The 15,491-nt window shown below is 60.4% G+C and overlaps 2 protein-coding genes across 3 annotated transcripts; both read left to right on the forward strand.

Annotated features, from left to right (window-relative positions):
- Positions 1 to 56: 56 nt before the first annotated feature.
- On the forward strand, positions 57 to 10,268 carry LOC101952771 (peptidyl-prolyl cis-trans isomerase FKBP8-like). The gene is made up of 8 exons (XM_024107181.3): positions 57 to 916; positions 2,099 to 2,268; positions 5,629 to 5,717; positions 6,004 to 6,221; positions 6,428 to 6,600; positions 7,231 to 7,308; positions 7,746 to 7,859; positions 9,675 to 10,268. The coding sequence occupies exons 1-8, from the start codon at positions 643 to 645 to the stop codon at positions 9,714 to 9,716; spliced, it is 1,158 nt and encodes a 385-aa protein (XP_023962949.2). The 5' UTR covers positions 57 to 642; the 3' UTR covers positions 9,717 to 10,268.
- A 179-nt stretch (positions 10,269 to 10,447) lies between these two features.
- Positions 10,448 to 15,471, forward strand: SERF2 (small EDRK-rich factor 2). Of its 2 annotated transcripts, XM_065559079.1 has the most exons (4): positions 10,481 to 10,604; positions 13,920 to 14,013; positions 14,139 to 14,247; positions 15,096 to 15,471. In XM_065559079.1, the coding sequence occupies exons 3-4, from the start codon at positions 14,174 to 14,176 to the stop codon at positions 15,157 to 15,159; spliced, it is 138 nt and encodes a 45-aa protein (XP_065415151.1). In that variant the 5' UTR covers positions 10,481 to 10,604; positions 13,920 to 14,013; positions 14,139 to 14,173; the 3' UTR covers positions 15,160 to 15,471. The 2 variants fall into 2 exon arrangements, with proteins under 2 accessions (XP_005300702.1, XP_065415151.1); XM_005300645.4 differs by lacking the exon at positions 13,920 to 14,013 and having other exon boundaries at positions 10,448 to 10,604.
- The last annotated feature ends 20 nt before the right edge of the window (positions 15,472 to 15,491 follow it).

A 15,491-nucleotide genomic window follows, 5' to 3' on the forward strand; every position in this document is an offset into this window, starting at 1 on the left:
GCGGGGCCATGGCTCGGGCGGGGGCGGGGCCTAGCGGAGAGGGGCGGGGCCATTGCTGGGCGGGGGCGGGGCAATCGCCCGCCGGGGCTATTTTTGCGGCAGCCCGAGCCAATCTCCTAATCGCATTAGCAGCGTCCCGCACTGTGCAATCCCGGCCCGCTGCCCCCCCCCGGGCCGCCCCCTGCCGCGGCCCCTGGGCATTGACGGCCCCGAGGGGCTGGGCCAGGATCGGGCCCCGGGCACACAGCAGGAGCCCGCCCGGCGGGTGGGGTGCCGGGCTCTGGGCCGGTGTCCGCGCCCCGCACCTGGGCACCCTGCGGCCGAGCCCGGCTCCCCCCGTGCAGAGGCTCAGCGAGGGGCAGCTCCCGGGAGCCCTGGCCAGGCAGATCCGGGCTTAGCGCAGCCAGGCCCTGGGATGCGGGGGGCTTATGCTAATCAGCCTGGCAAAGGCCGTGATGGCATTAGAGCCGGGGCAGGGCAGTCGCTGCCCAGACACCCCAGCTGCAGCCTCTCCTGGTCGCTGGCTGGGAAGAGCCCCTGGGAGAGCTGGGCTGTGAGTCTGCCGGGGCTGGCCTGGGACTTGCGGGGGTGCCTGTGGGAGACCACCCCTCTCCCGGGGCCAGAGCCCAGGAGCCTCTGGAGATGTCGCAGGTGGGGAAGGAGGAAGCAGAGGAGAGCCGGCGTGCCAACCAGCCAGCATCAGCTGAGCCAGCAGCGAGCCAGGCAGCCCAGGAGCTGGCGGGGAGCCCTTGTCTGGGGAGGGTGGTCAAGTTCCTCCTGCCCCATACTACAGTTGAGGCCCCCCTGCCCCAGGAGGAGGAGCAACAATTCTACCAGGGGCTGGAGCGCCTGCTGGGGCCAAAGCTAGGCCGCTTCGGGGAGCTGTTCGCGGCCGCTGGCTGGGCAGATGTCACAGGTGAGTCAGCAGGACAGGGGGAGGGAAGGTGGGAAGGGGTGACTGGAAAACAAGACCCCAGAGCCACTTTTACGGAAGCTCCCATCTGCCCCCCATCCTCTCTGCTGCACAACCCCTGAGTTACTCTTGAGAGCAAGGCCGAGAGCTGACGGGCTCCCGGAGCACCCACCCTGGCATTGTCACTACCACATTTCGCTTGGCTGGCCCCCGGCTGGCACTGGATTGCAGTGCGGCATGGGGGCACGGCCCTGCTGGATGGTGGGTCTCTGGCTGGCCAGCTGTGCCTGGCACAGTGCCATGTGACTAGCCAGCCTGGGGCAGCATGGACTGGATGAGCCTTCTGTGGGGTGCACAGACCCCAAGTGTTGAGCATGGGGCATCTCTGACCCCTTCAGGGCTGTTGAGTGGCACGCTGGGCAGAGGGGGTGGGGCCCTGAACTCCAGCAGCTGAGCTTCAATGGCCCTGGCCGGTTTCTAGGCCACAGAATTGCTGCCAAGAGAAACGTGCCTGTAAAACAGTGCAGGCTGGTGGGCAGGGCAAGGGTCTGGGACTCGGGAGAACTGGGTTCTAGTCCTGGCTGAGCCGCTGGGTGACCTTGGGCAAGTTGCTTCCTCACAGACTGGCTCTGCCTGCTGTAAACAGACTCTGGGGCAGGGCCCATCGCGCCTGTGCCTGGGCAGCGCCCGGCCCTGCGGGGCACCGATCTCGATGCTACCGTAATACACCTAATAAAGCAGAGCTGCCCTTAGGGAGGTGCAGTCACCTCCTTGAGGTTCCCCCTCGCTGACCAATGCCGCAGAGCCAAGAGCGGAAGCACTAAAACAAGGGGTCTAATATGAAGGAGGGATAGCTCAGTGGTTTGAGCATTGGCCTGCTAAACCCAGGGTTGTGAGTTCAATGCTTGAAGGGGCCACTTAAGGATCTGGGGCAAAATCAGTACTTGGCCCTGCTAGTGAAGGCAGGGGGCTGGATTTGATGACCTTTCAGGGTCCCTTCCAGTTCCATGAGATAGGTATATCTCCTCATATTCAAGGAGCCCCTTGAGGGGAGGGAGAGCGAGGAATGCCCCGGCTGGAGAGGGAAGAACGGGTCCCTCTCTGCCCAGGGGAGTCCCACAGGTCCTGTGGCAGGGGCTCCTGTTCCCCTGGACTGATTCCCCTCTCCCTGTTTGCTTCCCCAAGAGGACCGATTCCTGAGGAAGTTGTTGGTGAGAGAAGGCCAAGGAGAGGCCAGCAGACCCCAGCCAGGCCAGGAGGTGACTGTGAAGCTGCTGGGAGTCCTGGAGGATGGAAGCCTGGTGGAGAAGGACCCGAAGCTGACTTTCATCCTGGAGCAGGGGGACGTCATACAGGTCTGGTCTCCTCCTGCACCCTAAGGACAGAGTCACCATCGAGGCTGGATGGTTTGGTGCCCCTGGAGGTTGGCATTTGCCAGTTTTTAAATGCCTGACTCCAGCCATAGGCATCAGTGTCCATGTTCTTCTGATCCCATCTTGCTGTTGCAAAGAAATAGACTGTGTAAAACGTACTCAACACACTTGTGCTCCCCCTGCCAGCTGTGCAAGGGAGTAACAAAACCCCTTCCTGGCTGTGCTGGCCCCTTACAGAGCTGGGGCATAAACAGGGAGGCAAATAAACTCCTGGCGGTAATTCCCAGCTCCTGGGTTCAGCCCATGGGAAGGGCTGACTGGCTGGAAAGCTGCCCAGGGGGCCAGTCCAGCCAATGAGAATCACAGATCCACAGGGTACCAAGGGACCATCTGCAAGAGTCATCCAGTCTAACCCCCTACCAAGTGCAGGATTTGTTGTCTAAAAATCCTTCCTGGGCCCTTCCAGTCCCTGAGCTCAGCGCGCCCACAGGCGGGTAACCCAGGCATTTATGGTGCATGCCTAAGTGTCAACTGAAGTAGCAGCCAACTGCAGGCTCTAGAATCCTATTCAAACGCGCACACAGCTGCGATGGTAGTAACTGAACCTGGGAAGGAGGGAGCGAGAGGGCTGTGGGGTTGCACAGGATCCAGCCTCACACAATGGCTTGCAGGCCCTACCAAGGCCCTGTTCTTGTGATCACTTGCTAAAAGTGACCGAAGGGATGAAAATGGAGCCAGACCCTGCCCCACCTAGATGCAAGATGTACTGGGCTGCCCAGAGGGGATGTGCACTTTGGGGTGGCTCTTGCTTCCTACCAGCAGCCCCTTGGTAAATGTGAGAGCCACAAGGCAAAGTCAGAGCTGAGGAAGAGACAGACAAAAGCCCAACAGCTGCTCCTCGGGGTGCCTCTGGGCTCCCCGGATTGGGAGTCCCCCTCAGCGACAAGGACTGACTGCCTTTTGGGGTTTGCTGCAGAGCCAAGCACGTTACTGGTGTATAACACATGCCATGTATAACAAGGGGAGGGCTGACTCATCTGCCCCCCAGGCCAGGTTAATGCCATGGGTTCCCGGTCACAGTTTGGGGTGCAATTCAGACTAGTCCGAGGTTCTCTCCTCACTTGTCCTGTAACCCTGAGGGCCTTAAAACACTCTACTGCTGTAGCTGCCTGTCTGGACTCTCCCAGCCAGCAGACAAGCCCGCACAGTCCGGGCTCAGCAACTCTGACTCCAGCAGCTGGTTTGTTACACCCCAGCCACACTCAGGTCTCCACCAGCCTTGGTGACTGTTCACCAAGTGACCCCACCACACCCCAGTCCCGAATTTCCCCCAAACCGTCTGCCCTGAAGCGTCCAGCCCTCTCCTGGAACGTTCAGAGGAGTAGTAAGCTCCATTGCTCCTTTAAAGAGACAAAAACACAACTCCAGTTAAGGCAACAAGCTGCTAACGATTACTTCAAACCCAGCTCAGGGCTGGTTTAGATTAAAAGTAAAGTACGTTTATTAACAAAAGAGAGAGGTTTTATGTGAGTTCAAGTACAAGGGATAAAGCCAAAGGGATTACAAGCAGATTCAAGTCAAATACATTTTCTGGTGGCCTAGACTTAACTCAACCAGCTCCAGCCTTGGGTCAAGGTAGATTTCTTACTAATCTTTTTCTTTCCAGCCATGGCCAACTGTCCCTCAGTCACCATCCACAGAAGTACAAGGGGCGGTTTCCCTTGGCTTCCTAGGTGAAAGACCCTTGCCGAGGCAGTTTTTTCACCTATATTCAGTTCCTCGAGACTCCAATCCCCTTGGCTGAAGGACCCGTCTTTCTCAGCTTGCAGAGTGCTAGCCCCTTGTGTCTGGCCAGTGAGGGATGCCAAGATGGCTTCTTTTCTCTCCCCAAACTCACTGTTTTGTCCCCAGACTCAGATGACCCCAGGCTGGTCTTCCCTGCTGTGTACTTCCTATCCCATTGAGCTGTATGTAACTGGGGCTTCCATTGGTTTTGGTCACACCTTGTTTGACGTCATTGGGAGACAGCCTGTTTTCCCTTTGTTTGGTCACAGACTATAAAGCAGAATATCTGTGAGCATCCACAGTTCCTCATACAGTGTTAATAGAGATACCTTACAAAGATGGTAATCACCAGGGTGTCATCAGCTTTCATACTCGATACACGTGTATAGCACTAATATTGTACACAATCCACTGACTCAACTACTTACGGCCTGGCTGTAGAGTCCCGTAAACCACTGACGTGCATTCTCAGATAAGATGTCATGCTGTTTCCTTCCCTGCCCACTGGTGATAGTTGCCTTCTTACCTCCTCCCCTTGGTAGCCAGATGGCTCTATTGACCTTAGATTATAAATGCACCTTCATTCTCCCTGCCTGACGCCAAGGCTGGTCAGCCAAGCAAATACATTGCAGTGTCTAGGGCAGACTAGGCCTGTGTGCATGGCTGAGAACACAAGTCTAGCACATACGTAACTGTTCGTACACCCCCAGGACAGACATCACACAAGGATATTAATGAGCAGTGAGCTATTCATTTCCCAGTGATAGCTCACATGCCACCTTTGGGGATATACATGACAAGCAAGTGAGGTGTAGGGACAAGTGTTGCTGCCAGACCCCCCAGGGGCCGCTGGCTTACACCCTGCTTGCACACCTATTCTGCGGCACTGCTGCTCCCGCCCCCCATGCTGCTTGTGGCTCAGCCAACACCTCGAAGCCTGTGAGGACAGCTACAGAAAATGATTCTTGCCAAGAAGCCCCTCTGGGTCCGGCTAGAATCTACATCCCTTGGGGCAAGGTGGGGGCAGGGGAAGTCGATGAGACTTCCCATCTCATCCTGACCCCAGGGTTCCTCAGAGGAGAGAGACTCCCAGTTTCACATCTCTGCCCAGAGGTGAGTCCCCAGTCAGGGGGAAGAGAACCCCACATCCATCCCACGCCCTGCTATTGGTGCAGGGCCCAGCAGCTCAGCTGCAATTCAGAACCTGATCTGACCCTTCCACCCTTCTCTACCACACCCCCTCACGGTTCCACCCACGTATCCGCAGCAGGAAGGGAACAGATGCCACAAGAATGGGGCCCTGTGGGGCAGATTCCTCCCCTGACTCTGGCATGCAACGGAGAGGAGTAGAGACCCCAGAACGCCCAGCACCAGGAGCCAGTCACCTCCCTCCAAGCCAGGAGGCAGATGGTGGAACTCAGCATAGGCACTGCTGAGCTCTAACTTCTCTGCAGCATGCCATGTCAAACACGCTGGGCCAAGGGGAGCCTCCATGCAGTGCAATGGGTGCATGCCTTGGGGCAGGAATAAACCACTCTACTCTGACCCCCTCTACAGGCTCTGGAGCTCGGTGTCCAGTCCATGCAGCTAGGAGAGGTGTCCTTCCTGCTCACCAGCTTCCTGTATGCTTACGGTCACCTGGGCAGGTAGGCTGTGGTTGATCCTCTCCCTGCTCTGGGCTTAGAGCTGCAAGGTGCTGCCCACCCCTCACTGTTCCTTTGGCAAAAGGAACAAAGAGTAATCCAGGCGCTGGTTGCCTGGAGGGGTCCTGTCGTCCTGGCCCAGCTGTCCCTAGTAAAATCACAGCTATCCACACTGTTTGTGATTCCGGGGTTCCAGAAGCCAAGGAGTTCTGCACCCTGACTCCCAGAAGGCAGGAGCCCAGGGAAGGGAGTACTGGGGAAAGGCAAAAATCTCACTTCCTCCCCCCAGGGACCCTGATATCCCATCGGATGCCTCATTACTGTATGAGGTGACCCTGCTGCAGATCCGGGACAGCCCCGATCCGGGGCTCCTGCCACCCTCTGCGCGAATCGGCCTCAGCAAGCAGAAGAGGGAGCGAGGGAACTTCCACTTTGAGCGGGAGGAGTACCAGCGGGCCATGCGATCCTACCAGCTGGCCCTGGGCATCCTGGACTCACCTGGTGCAGGTAAAATAAGAGGCCACCTGGGCTCGGGGCACATGAGTTGCGTGGAGGGGAAACTGGGGGCTTCACCCTAAGAGGGTCTGGGATTAGCAGGGAGAGAGTCCGAGATCAGAGGCTGGCACAGGACTGGGGTTGCACGTTCTGAGTGAGCTGCAGAACACACTTGTCCCAGCTGGCTTTGACCGCCTTGTTGTTGGGCTCATTCCCAGTCCCTCCGAGCCCCGAGGAGGAAGAGGAGCTGCAAGAGCATCAAGTGAAATGTCTTAATAACTGTGCGGCCGCCCAGCTGAAGCTGCAGCTGTTTGAGGAGGCGTTGGCATCATGCACTGCAGTGCTGCACATCGACCCCAACAACGTGAAGGCTCTCTACAGGAAAGGCAAGGTACAGCCCAGCGCCCACGTCAAGGGAACCCAGCAGACGGGCACAGACCCGGAGAGGAGGGAAAAGGCTGGTAGGAGATGGAGGGGAGGGAGACTAGAAGCATTGGATCTGCAGGTTCCAGGATGAGATCTCACCAGTCAGGCCCTCTTTCTCCAACTGCTCTGAGTCTGGGTTGGAGACCGTTACACCAGCGGTTCTCAAACCTTTGTACTGGTGACCCCTTTCACAAAGCAAGCCTCTGAATGCAACCCCCCTTATACGTTAACAACACTCCTTTATATTTAACACTTATAAATGCAGGCGGCGAAGCGGGCCTTGGCGGTGGAGGCTGACAGCTCACGACCGCCTGAGGGGTCACAAACCCCAGTCTGAGCACCCTGCCTTACCCCAAAGGGACTGTCTGAGAAAGCAAAGAGAGACGGGGGCAGGGGGAGAATGGGCAGCAGGAGAGAAGGAAGAGGAGCCAAGAGGAAAGTACTGGGAGTTAGTAACCAAACGGCTCTTCCTCTGGGTGTATCTGAGGCTCTCTCCAGTGAGCCCTTCCCCCTTATCACTGCGTCCCATCCCCCATAGCTCTATGCCTCCTGATCGGTTTCCCTTCTTTTCTTTACCGTCTCCTCTGTCTCCCAGCTGCTGTCAGAACGAGGAGAGGACCAGGAAGCCATGAATACCCTAAAGAGAGCCCTCCAGCTAGAGCCCACCACAAAGGTAAAGAGCAGAGCCTAATTCCTGAATTATCCACTCTCCCTGGAGCGGGTGGGCAGCGAGGGGCCCTCCCTCCTGGCTCCAAGGGGAGAGCTCACCGTGCACTGCCAGCAAGCAGCACATTTACAGGGGTAGCCGGTATCCTGCTTATTTCACTCAGGGATCCCAAAGTGCTTTAGCCAGGTGTTACGGGCCCAGGGGGCAGTGACCTACCCAAGGTCATACAGGTCAGTGGCAGAACAGGAAATAGAGGCCAGGAGCCCTGACTAACCAGGAGTGAACTCAACCAGATTCCCACTAAAGCTGCTGCCATATAAAAGGTTTGAGAGGCAGGAGGAATGCCAGTTGCAGGACAAAAAGCCCCCTCCCCGTGCTCCGGAAGGAAGCAAGTGGAGCCCTCCAGGGTTAACGACCTGCTGTCCTCTCTTGGTCTCTTCCAGGCAATCCACGCTGAGCTCTCAAAGCTAGCGAAGCGTCAGAAAGGGCAGCCGGAACGCCCTGCCCCCACAGGCGTGGACGGCCTGGTGCAGCCAGCAGCACGCCAGAGCGCATGGGTATGTAGGCTTGGCCCAACCAGGGTGCTGGTGCTGCTCCTGCTCCGGCACAAGAACTCGGCCTCCCCGTTACTGCCCCTGGTCGCAGTTACGCCTGTGTCTGCAGCCAAAGCCTGATCACCTCAGGCCCTGCCTTGCCCAACCTGCCTGCCTGGCTGTGACTCCTGTCATCCTGGCCCAAGGCCCTGAGTTTTACCAGAGTGATTCATTCCCAGCTGGAAGGCTCAGGTAGAGGCTATGTCACCTCTTCTTGGGTGGAGACACTTCCCCTGTTGCCCATGAACAGGAGAGCATGGTCTACACACGGGGGGCGCCTGCTGGTTTGTGTATGTGAGCAGAAAGCTGGCGGGTGGATGCTAGCACTGCGGAAAGGAGCCATGGGGCCTCTTATAATTCCCTATGCTCTCCCCAGGGCAGATGCTGATGGTGCAGAACCCAGGTCTTCATTGTTGGGGGACTGGGAGGGAGGTGTGTCTGATCCAGCGGCAAGAGGCCAGGGCCTGGGTAGAGGAACCCAGGACCTCGCTGCTCCACCAGGTTCCAGCCCAGAGCCCATCAAATGGTAGTTAAAAAATGTGCGGCATACACCTGCTCCCTGGGCCACTTCCTATCCTGGCTTCCTCTGCTGGTGCCCTCTTACGTTCTCCCTGGAGTCCTCTCAGGTCCCCTCCAGAGGTGTTCCTCTCTCCATCATGGCTCATCGATGCCACCCATCCTCTGCTGGTGCCCTCTTACGTTCTCCCTGGAGTCCTCTCAGGTCCCCTCCAGAGGGTGTTCCTCTCTCCATCATGGCTCATCGATGCCATCCATCCTCTGCGGTGGCTTGGCAGCAGGGCCTGGGCCAAACCACCCGGGGCCCAGCAGCTTCTCGTCAGGAGCCTGCAACACACAACTGCCCCCCAGACTGAGCTGAGCTGCCCCCTTGGAGCTCAGCCTCCACCGAGAGCATGTCCGGCAGGGGCAGCTGGGCAGAACTGTCTGGGCCGAGGGCTGGTCCTTAGCCCTGATCAGTGTGGGGCTTGCACACCCCATCGCACCCATTCACTAGGTCCCTGCCTCGCTAGGGCCCATGCAGACACTCCCAGCCCCATCTGGCATTGTGCAGGGATGGGCTGGAAGGCTGCAGAGACTCACACCTTCTTGTCAACTGCCTGTGATGGGCCGCTCTCTTACCACTTCAGAGGTTATTTTTCCTCCCTTGGTATCCTGCTGTTCATTGATTTATCTCACTAGACTGACCTCACACTTGGTAAAGCGACCCCCATCCTTTCATGTCTTTATACCTGCGCCTGTATTTTTCACTCCGTGCATCTGATGAAGTGGGCTCTAGCCCACGAAAGCTTATGCCCAAATAAATGTTAGTCTCTAAGGTGCCACAAGGACTCCTCCTTGTTTTAACCCAGCAATGGAACCCAGAAACTAAGACAGGAACAAGCAGCCTGGCTGGCAGTCGGGTTGTGGGGAGGGAGATGAATCAGAGCCTTCCTTGGCCCGCCCCTATCATCTCAAAACTCTTGACACACAACAACCATCTTAGCTACACCCTCTCCCTACGAGGCAGGTCAGCATCACTGTCCCTGAATCACAAGTAGCGAGACCACAGCCCATTCAGATGACCTGTGGAGTCAGAAATGGAAAGAGAACCTCCATCTCCTAGGTACAGGGGCTGCACTCTCCTCCGAAGACAACAGGCTTGGTGAGCCCTGCCCATGGCCAGCCTCACACGGCCAGGCCCCAGGCTGCCTTGTGGGGTTCTTGCCGTGCAGGGGGCTGTTGTGAAGCTCATTCTCTCCATCTCTCTCTCTCCTCTTGCAGATGGACCCCAATGGCCCACAGCCATTGAAGGACACTAGCTGAGTTGCCTCCTGTTTTTTCCAGGTCACCCCCTGGAAGCTGCTTTTTGGTGCTGTGGCCGTGGCTCTGGGCAGCACAGTGACCTCCATCTTCCTGACAACACGGAGCTGAGACTACCCAAGGACACGAGGGATGCAGGGGGTTTACAGCCCCTCCCACAGCAAAGGGGGGGCCCAGGGAGGTGTCATCCCATCAACTCCTCCTGTGCGAGTCCTGGGGTGTCCAGCACAGGATGCAGGCCACATTCCCAGTGAAGCCAGGATCACCAGCTGACAGGACTTTAGCAGTGACCTGTGTGTCTGTAAATAAACGTGGCTGTTGTTTAGCCAGCGCCCTGCAGCCAGGCCTGATCTCAGCGTGGGGATTGGGGCGTGCAGAGGGCTGCACTCCAGGCCTCATCCCCCACCCCCAAGTGCCTGGACCTCAACCCTGGACCTCAACCCAGCACCCCCAGAGCGCCAGGACCTCCCCCACAACCCCCAACTCAGCACCCCCAGAGCGCCAGGACCTCCCCCACAACCCCCATCACAGCACCCCCAGAGCGCCAGGACCTCCCCCACAACCCCCAACACAGCACCCCCAGAGCGCCTGGACCTCCCCCATCACAGCACCCCCAGAGCACCTGGACCCCCCGAGCACCTAGACCCGCACCCCAACACCTGGAGCTCACCCCACCCCCAGCGCCTGGCCCTCAACCCCGCCCCTTTCTGTAGCCAATCATAAACCCGACTCCCAAGTCCGCCCCTCACTGCGTCGAGCCAATGAGGAGCCTCCAGGGGGCGGGGCCGAGGTGCCGGTTGGGCAGCTTGTGGCCTCGCTGACGCGGAGCGGCCCTGGGTGGGGCCCGGGACGTGGCCGCTGAGCGGACGCAGCCGAGCGGAGCCATGACCCGTAGGTGCCGGGCGGCCCCGGCCCGGCCCTGCCGGGGGTGTGGGGGCGGGGCTTGGGAGGGGGGCTGCCCAGGGCTGTCTGGGGGGAGTCTAGGGAGGAGGTTTCTGGGGATCAGGGGAGCCCAGAGGGTTATGTGGGGAGCAGGGGTGTGTGGGGCTGGGCTGCCCGGGGCTGTCTGTGGGGGGAGTCTGGGGGGGAGGTTTCTGTGGATCAGGGGAGCCCAGAGGGTTATGTGGGGAGCAGGGGTGTGTGGGGCTGGGCTGCCCAGGGCTGTCTGGGGGGAGTCTAGGGGGGAGGTTTCTGGGGATCAGGGGAGCCCAGGGGGTTATGTGGGGAGCAGGGGGGTATGGGGCTGGGCTGCCCAGGGCTGTCTGGGGGGAGTCTGGGGGGGAGGTTTCTGTGGATCAGGGGAGCCCAGAGGGTTATGTGGGGAGCAGGGGGGTATGGGGCTGGGCTGCCCAGGGCTGTCTAGGGAGGAGGTTTCTGGGGATCGGGGGAGCCCAGAGGGTTATGTGGGGAGCAGGGGGGTGTGGGGCTGGGCTGCCCGGGGCTGTCTGGGGGGGGAGTCTAGGGGGGAGGTTTCTGGGGATCAGGGGAGCCCAGGGGGTTATGTGGGGAGCAGGGGGGTGTGGGGCTGGGCTGCCCGGGGCTGTCTGGGGGGGGAGTCTAGGGGGGAGGTTTCTGGGGATCAGGGGAGCCCAGAGGGTTATGTGGGGAGCAGGGGTGTGTGGGGGTGGGCTGCCCGGGGCTGTCTGTGGGGGGAGTCTGGGGGGGAGGTTTCTGTGGATCAGGGGAGCCCAGAGGGTTATGTGGGGAGCAGGGGTGTGTGGGGGTGGGCTGCCCGGGGCTGTCTGTGGGGGGAGTCTAGGGGGGAGGTTTCTGTGGATCAGGGGAGCCCAGAGGGTTATGTGGGGAGCAGGGGGGTGTGGGGCTGGGCTGCCCGGGGCTGTCTGGGGGGGGAGTCTAGGGGGGAGGTTTCTGGGGATCAGGGGAGCCCAGGGGGTTATGTGGGGAGCAGGGGTGTGTGGGGCTGGGCTGCCCGGGGCTGTCTGTGGGGGGAGTCTAGAGGGGAGGTTTCTGGGGATCTTGTGGGGAGCAGGGGGGTGTGGGGCTGGGCTGTCTGGGGGGGGAGTCTAGGGGGGAGGTTTCTGGGGATCGGGGGAGCCCAGGGGGTTATGTGGGGAGCAGGGGGGGTGGGGCTGGGCTGCCCAGGGCTGTCTGTGGGGGAGTCTAGGGGGGAGGTTTCTGGGGATCAGGGGAGCCCAGGGGGTTATGTGGGGAGCAGGGGGGGTGGGGCTGGGCTGCCCAGGGCTGTCTGGGGGGGGGGACTCTAGGGGGGAGGTTTCTGGGGATCAGGGGAGCCCAGGGGGTTATGTGGGGAGCAGGGGGGTGTGGGGCTGGGCTGCCTAGGGCTGTCTGGGGGGGAGGAGTCTAGGGGGGAGGTTTCTGGGGATCGGGGGAGCCCAGGGGGTTATGTGGGGAGCAGGGGGGGTGGGGCTGGGCTGCCCAGGGCTGTCTGTGGGGGGAGTCTAGGGGGGAGGTTTCTGTGGATCAGGGGAGCCCAGAGGGTTATGTGGGGAGCAGGGGGGTGTGGGGCTGGGCTGCCCGGGGCTGTCTGGGGGGGGAGTCTAGGGGGGAGGTTTCTGGGGATCAGGGGAGCCCAGGGGGTTATGTGGGGAGCAGGGGTGTGTGGGGGTGGGCTGCCCGGGGCTGTCTGTGGGGGGAGTCTAGGGGGGAGGTTTCTGTGGATCAGGGGAGCCCAGAGGGTTATGTGGGGAGCAGGGGGGTGTGGGGCTGGGCTGCCCGGGGCTGTCTGGGGGGGGGAGTCTAGGGGGGAGGTTTCTGGGGATCAGGGGAGCCCAGGGGGTTATGTGGGGAGCAGGGGTGTGTGGGGCTGGGCTGCCCGGGGCTGTCTGTGGGGGGAGTCTAGAGGGGAGGTTTCTGGGGATCTTGTGGGGAGCAGGGGGGTGTGGGGCTGGGCTGTCTGGGGGGGGAGTCTAGGGGGGAGGTTTCTGGGGATCGGGGGAGCCCAGGGGGTTATGTGGGGAGCAGGGGGGGTGGGGCTGGGCTGCCCAGGGCTGTCTGTGGGGGAGTCTAGGGGGGAGGTTTCTGGGGATCAGGGGAGCCCAGGGGGTTATGTGGGGAGCAGGGGGGGTGGGGCTGGGCTGCCCAGGGCTGTCTGGGGGGGGGAGTCTAGGGGGGAGGTTTCTGGGGATCAGGGGAGCCCAGGGGGTTATGTGGGGAGCAGGGGGGTGTGGGGCTGGGCTGCCTAGGGCTGTCTAGGGGGGAGGTTTCTGGGGATCAGGGGAGCCCAGGGGGTTATGTGGGGAGCAGGGGGGTATGGGGCTGGGCTGCCTAGGGCTGTCTAGGGGGGAGGTTTCTGGGGATCGGGGAGCCCAGAGGGTTATGTGGGGAGCAGGGGGGTATGGGGCTGGGCTGCCCAGGGCTGTCTGGGGGGAGTCTAGGGGGGAGGTTTCTGGGGATCAGGGGAGCCCAGGGGGTTATGTGGGGAGCAGGGGGGTATGGGGCTGGACTGCCCAGGGCTGTCTGTGGGGGGACTCTAGGGGGGAGGTTTCTGGGGATCAGGGGAGCCCAGGGGGTTATGTGGGGAGCAGGGGGGTATGGGGCTGGGCTGCCCAGGGCTGTCTGTGGGGGGAGTGGGGGGAGGTTTCTGGGGATCAGGGGAGCCCAGGGGGTTATGTGGGGAGCAGGGGGGTGTGGGGCTGGGCTGCCTGGGGCTGTCTGGGGGGGGGAGTCTAGGGAGGAGGTTTCTGGGGATCAGGGGAGCCCAGGGGGTTATGTGGGGAGCAGGGGGGTATGGAGCTGGGCTGCCTAGGGCTGTCTGTGGGGAGTGGGGCGAAGGTTTCCACAGATCAGGGGAGCCCAGAGGGTTATGTGGGGACCGGGGGGGTGGGAGTAGGCAGCCCCACTTGTGAGAGCCGGAGGCTGTGGCCTGGGGGGGTCCAAGGCGTCAGCCTCTCAGTGCTGACTGAAACGTTGCTTAAAGAGCCTGGGTTTTGTATCCCGGCCCGTTGGAAGCAGCGCCAGCTCCCTCTGCTAGTGGGCTGGCAGCACCGGTGCCACAGCGCGGTGGGGCTTCTAGGTGCAGCACTTCACGCACCTGCACAAGTTACTGTTCTCTGCACACCTGCTCCAGCGGCTGCTGCCTCGGCTGTTGAATGAACCGGGCTCTTCAAGGCACACACCCAGCTGCCCCGCCCTGAACAGCCCTTCCCTGGGGCTCCATGGGGACTGCCCGCGTAGAGTGCAGTGCTGCTGCCCCTTGGATACTGACAAGTTTGTTCTTCAAGACAGGTGGTCAAGTGACCCTTCTCTGAACTGACAGCTGTGCCAGTAACCCAGCCTGAGCGCTGGCACCGGGGGACCTCCCAGTAACCTCTCATCTCAGGCTTGTGCTCCTTGCTTCCAGAACTACCTCAGACGGGAGGGCAGCTGGTGTCTGATGGGGCTGGGTCTTGGGGCCTTATCTCATCCAGGGTGCAGCGAGTCAGTCTTCTGCTGGTGTCATTGCAGGCGGTAACCAGCGTGAACTGGCCCGTCAGAAGCACATGAAGAAGCAGACTGACTCGGGCAAGGGGAAGCGGCGCGATGACGGCCTGTCGGCGGCTGCCCGGAAGCAGAGGTAACTAACTATCCATGATGAGAGGAAGAGGCAAGAGGCTGGCTTTGTTCTCTCCCAGGTTCCTGATTGGGGCTGCAGCCCCATGCTCCCTGCAGCAACTCCACCTGCCAGAGCTGCTTCTGGAGGGCTCCTAGGAAGCAGGGTCTTGGCTCCCTTCTAAGAGAGGTTCATGCTCAAAGGGCCCTGGGCCCCTGCCTGCTGTGTCCGTCCATGGTCTAGCCATGGAAGTACCATCCTCTGCTGGGAACCAGGGCCAGCATGGGGGGTCACAGTCCAGCATTCTCACCTGCAGTGTGTATAGAGCTGGGCCCTGGGCAGAACATCCTGCCATTCAGCTTTCTCTGAAATAACAATGAATGAGTGTCCGGCCTCCCCCTTTTCTCATTTCTCCTCCCTCCTGCACTGTCTTCCCTTCTCTGGGATGCTGTCTCTTTCATCAGTCAGATTTCTCTGGCATGCTCAGTAACTTGCTCTCCCTGTCCTCCAGCAGCATGTACCCACCACCTGTGTGCCCCAGCAGAGGCCTCATCCCGTGTTGTTTCTTACTGCTTTGAGAAGACCCTGTTGTATCTCCACCTCCCTCAACTAGTTGTGTCCCGTTCTCCCCCCCACACCCCCAATCCATCCACCCACCCAAGGTTTCCAAATTCAATTATCCTGAATCTGAAGTTTGGGGGCCCTGGAGCTGCCACTCCTGCTCTGGCCAGTAGCTCCCTCATGTGCTGAAATCCTGCCTCCAGAAACTACTACTTTTGCTACCAGAAAACCTGAGATGCTTTCCCTGCCCCTCGCAGACACAGCTGCTCTCTCCTGGCCCACCAGCTAACAGGCTCCTTTTCTCCCAATAGAGACTCTGAGATAATGCAGCAGAAGCAGAAACAGGCCAGTGAGAAGAAGGAGCAACCGAAATAATGTGTGGGGAACTTGGTCTGGCCCAGGAGAAGTGAGGCAGCATCCCTGCCCTTCACCTTTGCGCTTGCCCTGCCCGCCTCTCCAGCCCACCACAGCCTTCTGGCCCTCTTGCTGGTAGAATGCAAAGCGTGTAGCCCCGCCGGGATTGTCCACGCCTGATGTATGTTCTCCCCACTCTCTACAATGTGCAGCCAGTGTTGGCCCAGAGGGGCTGGCCTGGGGCTGCATAGCCAAGCAGCTGCAGGAGCCCCTCGCCCTTCTTATTCACATCGGACCCACTTTCATGTATTAAAGTAGCTTTTGGATTCCTCAGGGGTGCTGGATTATTTGTA

This window comes from Chrysemys picta, chromosome 10 (assembly GCF_011386835.1).
Source record: "Chrysemys picta bellii isolate R12L10 chromosome 10, ASM1138683v2, whole genome shotgun sequence".
Classification (NCBI taxonomy): domain Eukaryota; kingdom Metazoa; phylum Chordata; order Testudines; family Emydidae; genus Chrysemys; species Chrysemys picta.

What these genes read in the sequence shown, in the direction of transcription:
- SERF2 (XM_005300645.4), top strand. An exon ending in GCGGCTGCCCGGAAGCAGAG is followed by an intron (nt 14,248 to 15,095) that starts GTAACTAACTAT and finishes TTCTCCCAATAG; the next exon opens with AGACTCTGAGATAATGCAGC.
- LOC101952771 (XM_024107181.3), top strand. Translation starts at nt 643, where the DNA reads ATGTCGCAGGTGGGGAAGGAGGAAGCAGAGGAGAGCCGGCGTGCCAAC. An exon ending in AGCAGGGGGACGTCATACAG is followed by an intron (nt 2,269 to 5,628) that starts GTCTGGTCTCCT and finishes CCCCCTCTACAG; the next exon opens with GCTCTGGAGCTCGGTGTCCA. An exon ending in CCTGGACTCACCTGGTGCAG is followed by an intron (nt 6,222 to 6,427) that starts GTAAAATAAGAG and finishes GCTCATTCCCAG; the next exon opens with TCCCTCCGAGCCCCGAGGAG.